Consider the following 5827-nt stretch of genomic DNA (forward strand, 5'->3'; position numbering starts at 1 on the left):
AAAGGTGCCTGCTTGATGGAGACTCTATGGGCTTCAGCGTTAAGGATCCCATCAGCAAGGAGATACTTGCAACAATGTTGAAAAATTGAAAATGATGTAAAAGTTTGTTATAAGTATCTAACTCTTTAACTTTTTGTAATTTTCTGGTGGACTTAGGTCCACCTTTATATTAATATATAAGATTTTGGTATTTAGATGTTATGCTATATATATATATATATATTATTTCTGTTACTTGCATTGCTAATATGCTGTTAGTAATATATATTACTGCTGTTACTTGCAATACTAATATGCTGTTAGTAATATTGATTACCGCTGTTACAGATTTACTCTGATCAATTTTAAAAACTTAGACATTGTTAAATACTTCCTTATACACAACATTTGTAGTTTTCTCCCTGAATTTCTTTTCTTCATCATGTATCAGTATTTTGATTCCCTTTTTTGTTGTTACTCTTGACAATGCGACATAAATCTGGCCATGTGTGAATACATCTTTCGGTAAGTACAAACCAACGTTATCCAATGACTGTCCCTGTGATTTGTTAATTGTCATAGAATAGGAAACTATAATAGGGAACTGTCTCCTATTCAGTTTGAATGGCCATGGTGATTGGGATGGTGACATATCCATTCGAGGTATGTAAACCAAATTTCCCAAACCTTTACCACCCATTATTGAAGCCTCCAGTACATGGGCTGCCATCTTTGTTATACACAGCCTTGTGCCGTTACACAAACCTTCAGCTTGATCTATATTTCTCATGAGCATTATAGGTGTCCCAACCTTTAGTTTTAAGTGATGGTTTGGCAATCCTGATGTTCGGAGGGAACTTAGAAATTCTGGCGTGAGGATATCAACTACTGCTGGGTCATGAATCTCAGACTTGTCAACTGAATTTGCGCTGTAGTAGTCACGAATCTCTCCTGCATTGTTGACTGGACAGAATTAGTAAAAGCAAAAATTAGATTAATATAATCCATTAAATTATATATTTTTGTTGCTTAACCTGGCATCAAGTTAAGTATATGGTCATTGATCTGATCAACAATCTCCAGTGTAGAGGCAAGTATCGCTCGACTTTTAAGGTAATCAACACATTGGAAATTATTTATGAAATCAGGGTATGTGGTATTGACAATGGCCACAATTGGATCATCGAATTCTGTTATCAGAATATCAGGTGGTATGTTGATTTCGGCGGTGCCGTCATTAGGCTCAGATATTCGGCCCTCTCCTATTCTTAAAAGCCAATCTGAAAACTGTGCTATCTCATTTTTGTCAGTCTGTGTTGATCCTGTTCGTAGCCGCATGTTTCTTGTCAATGTTAATACCTCAACTGAATGCCATATGTAAGATGCATTTATGGCACAGTGTACAATATCGGAACGACTTCCTCTGGGGACGACAGGTAAAATCTGTCTGAAATCGCCCCCGAAAACAACAACCTTTCCACCGAATACATCAGTTGAATTTTTGTCTGCACTCATAACATCTTTCAAAGTTCTGTCAAGCGATTCTATTGCATACTTATGCGCCATTGGTGCCTCATCCCATATTATAAGCTTTGTCTGTCGTAACATGTCTGCAACATCATCGTTGAATTCAACCTTGCAAGTAGAATTGTCCATAGTTGGTACCGGTATCCTGAACTTTGAATGTGCAGTTCTACCTCCTGGAAGTAACAATGATGCTATACCGCTAGTTGCAACAGTTAAACATATATCGTGTTTTGATCTTAAAGCATCTGCGAGTGTTCTCCACATATATGTTTTTCCGGTACCACCATAACCATGAAGGAAGAAAACCGCAGGTTTTTGAGACTCCACAACATGGATGATTTTTTCATAAATACTTCTTTGCTCATCTTAGGAACATAATATTTATTGTAGAACGGTGTTAGAATAATTGATTCATATAATTTCAAAGCGTAAAATAAAATGAATTTAATTGACGCAATAGTTACCTGTAAGAGCAGCAAACAGATTTTCAAATTCTGAGTTCATTGATGCTGTATCATAATTACGCTCATCATATATGAGCCTGTTTCCCAACTGTTCAAGAACATAAGCATCCAGATATGGAATAGGACTAAAATCCTTTAGTGTCCTTCTATTTGCCTGAAGCAGTTTCTCAATTTCTATTAAAGTCAAATTTTGTAACTCTTCTTGTGTGAGGACCAATTCTGCATTGATATGAGAAATTGAGTTATAATACTGTTGGTAAGTCATCTGTAGGTTGTTATTAACAAATTGTTTTGTTTGCTATTTTATCATGTCTAACAAACCTGGATTAGCAGCCAATGCTCTTTGTGTATGTAAGACACCATCAGATAATAGGAGCCAAGTTTGTTCCCAAACATGTGCAGGGCGATTAACAGCACCAGACAAAAGCATGATAACAAACAGTTTTCGAAGAAAATGACCAGTCCCCCAATGACTTGCCTCCTTTATAGCAGCTATGTATTCTTTGTCGTCTTCAAGAAATCCCATTGCAAAGCATGCATCTCTGAATGTATCATACTGAATGTTATCCACGGTCCTGATTTCCTCATATGTTGTTGGTCCTTTTGCCACCGTCAACATCATGCGCAGGTAAAACAGTTCACCAGTTGTTGGCGGAACCCATATGAGACGTCCAATGGTGAAGCCTTTTTTCCGCGGTTTCCATTCTCTCTTTTTTTTGTGGTAAACAAACTTTGAGACAAATTGACCATAAGTTAATGTTTGTGCCTCTTCATATTTAGCATTTGCTACCAGCCATGCAGTAAACACTGATTCAGTCACACTTGCAGTTTCCAGCACATTTTCCATGCGTGCATAATCTGTATAGTATATAGGTTTCTCCCCAACCAAATGATAGAACATACGTTCCACAGCTGGTTTTCTGCCATGAATATTGTAAGAGTAAATGCGCCAGCATGCTTCACTAGGAGAGACATACCTGCAGTCGAGATATTGTTGGATCTCATCAACATGTTGATTGCTATTTGTTGAAACTGCTGCTGTTATTCTGTCATAGCCTTTATTGATATATTTGAAAAGATATTTTATGGAAGTACTCTGATTACACCATTCCATGTTTATATGTGCCTGGTATTTCATAAGAAATCTGGTATAATATGGAACCACATGTCTGTTGTCCAAGGTGATACCATTTTTTTCAATAGTGAAGGTTTTTGATCTTCTCCTATACAGCGGATATCCCTCTGCATCAACAATAGTGTGTTCAATAAACTTTTTGGGATAGTATTTAGAACAGCGTCCATTCTTCATACATTGTGAGGTCACGCGAGCAAGGCCACAGGGTCCATGCATCATATGTGCCTTAACCAATTTGTATAAATTGGGATGAACAGTCGGGTCGGGAATTTCAGCAAAAATGATCTTGTCTATGTCAGATGGTGTTGGGTATTTGCTCTGAGGGTGTAGGAATATCAAGATGTGAGCATGTGGCAATCCGCGCTTTTGGAATTCAATGGTGTACATATCTATTAAATTGAAAGTTAGTTTGATGTAATATTTTGGTTCTACACAGACACATGATTGAAAAGTAGTATAATTAAATGAAACAACTTACATGCAATCACTTTTCCAACGACATGGTGTTTTGTAATATCATCCATGAGGGTATCAAACTTTATTTTGAAAACTTTTGAAATGATATCTGGCCTATCATGGGGTTGTAGACCTGTGCCTGACAATGCTCTTTTAATTTCAGGCCAATTTGGGTTGCAGGTAAAAGTAACAAATAAATAAGGGAATCCCAATCGACTTGAAATGGCCATACCATCAAAATATAGTTGATCCATATATCTCTTGCTACCAACAAATGTTGATGGCAGAACAACTCGTTTTCCTCGCTTTTGGTGTTCATTTCTTGTATCGCCATCAGTTTGAGCGGCCAAATTATTATATTTGCCCACTCTTAATTTCGATTGATTATCTCTCAACCAATTCAGTCGTTCGGATTCCATCATAGCATAGCCGTCGACTAAGAATTGTTGAAATAGGCGTCTTGAGTAAAGTAGTGTTTTTGCCTCTTTGCGACGTTGTTGTAACCGGTAAGAAAACCAATCCTTAATGCTTTGACGGTTTCTCCTAGTGACCTCAGTTTCATGGCGATATCTGTGCATTATATTTTTCCTGTAACCATCTTCCCCATAAGGAAATATAAGAGGATACTGATAAGCCAAATATGTTGGGTGAAACTCATCTATTCGTTGCAAACCACCATTGCGGCGCTGAATTAAGATGTCCCTTTTATCAGCAGAATCAATGTCTCCCACAATGAGTGCAGCCACTTCTGAGACAGTAGGTTTGTTGTAAACACGGCCATCTTCGGATCTATCAGAAATAAGCCTGAGTTTTAAATCTGTGAAAGAATTTGTCCTTAAAACATCCCTTGCCATTCTAAAAGCTTTGGCATGAACATTATGCTGATCTAACATCATCTTGAGCTTTTTGACAACCGGTCGCTCGATGCCTTTGTTGTCCCTGTTTATTTTTCGCGGCCATGAATAAATAGTTTAACAAAATATTTTTATAAAACAATTGTGTAATTATGTCTGAGCATGCTTACTTGAAACATTTTATTCTCTGTTCAACTTCATTGTCCGTGTCATAGATGTATAATTGAGCATATTGCGGAGGTTGCCCTGTTTCTGGCAGCAGTGTACCAATTCGATGACAGGTCTGACCCTGCAGTCTCAAAGTAGGGGGTCCACCTCTTTTAGAATATGTTGTGTCGAACTTCATTCCAGGGGAAGTGAATGAGAACATTGCGTTGTATGTTCGTATGTTAGCCTGGTAGTTTTTACTATCTGAATATGTTTTATTAAATAAAAGATCTTGCAACACCTGTGGAGGTTGCTCAAGGAACGGAAGAACAATTTTTCCTCCACGGCAACAACGATAAAAGCGAGGAGTTGCTGTAATTTTGTGTCTATTCACTTTTTCTTGGTACCACATACATGCTTGGCAGTGTGCGCATTCATAACTTTGGTCGCCAATATCGTAATATTCTGAAAGAAGAAACCACAATACTGAATATGTCTATTAACAGAAGAAGTGTACATCATTTGGTTATCAGTGTATGATATGGAAATACCTTGAAGATGGGCCTCCTGTAATTGTGCCGGGTCTGAATCTTCGTCAGAGCCGGAACTATTAGAAGAATTTAAATTATTGTCAGAGTTGGAGTCATCATTGTCTTCATAATGAGATTCAACAGACATATTATGATTTGAGGTAGATGGATGATCCATGGACTGACTTGACATATTATAATTTGAAGTAGATGCATGATCCATGTTCTGACTTTGACTAACAATGTTGTTTGTATTTTGAATCCTACTAACTTCAGTATTGAACAAATTTCTCAATCTTTTTCTGTTATCCAAGATTATTTTCCTTCTCTTTCTAGCCATAGCCGTTTCAATAGTGGTTTCATATGTTACAGAAGATGTAAAATTATGATTTAAATGGGAAGTGAGGTTGCTTGATCTGACACAGTTTCGATAATCCCTCTTTGCTTTAAGAATAAGCTTTCTCCTCTTTCTTGCAATGGATGTTTGAGGAGCAGTGTTTTTAACAACATCTGTTTCCATCACAAACACAAGAGTAGGATGAATAATAATACTACAAATAAGATTGATTTGTATAGATTTATGCCCACAATATGAGATGTATAGCATGCTACTTCATGGTTTTGAATACTAAAAGTTTACAGTTTCTAATTGAAGGGGAATTGGTGGGTTCAAATGTCATGAATGCAGTATTGATTTTAATTTTTCTTTCATACTTGAATATATATGAAGTTGGA

The 5827-nt window shown here is 37.0% G+C and overlaps 1 protein-coding gene across 1 annotated transcript; it reads right to left on the minus strand.

The window, feature by feature from the left end:
• Window positions 1-352: 352 nt before the first annotated feature.
• Window positions 353-5612, minus strand: LOC131630665 (uncharacterized). Its single transcript, XM_058901425.1, has 8 exons — window positions 5114-5612; window positions 4586-5027; window positions 3584-4500; window positions 3159-3494; window positions 2292-3026; window positions 1971-2189; window positions 1014-1871; window positions 353-942 (listed from the first exon to the last, which is right to left on the minus strand). Exons 1-8 carry the CDS (start codon window positions 5610-5612, stop codon window positions 353-355), a joined length of 4596 nt encoding a protein of 1531 aa, XP_058757408.1.
• Between the last annotated feature and the right edge of the window lie 215 nt (window positions 5613-5827).

Source organism: Vicia villosa, unplaced genomic scaffold (genome assembly GCF_029867415.1).
Source record: "Vicia villosa cultivar HV-30 ecotype Madison, WI unplaced genomic scaffold, Vvil1.0 ctg.000715F_1_1, whole genome shotgun sequence".
Lineage (NCBI taxonomy): Eukaryota > Viridiplantae > Streptophyta > Magnoliopsida > Fabales > Fabaceae > Vicia > Vicia villosa.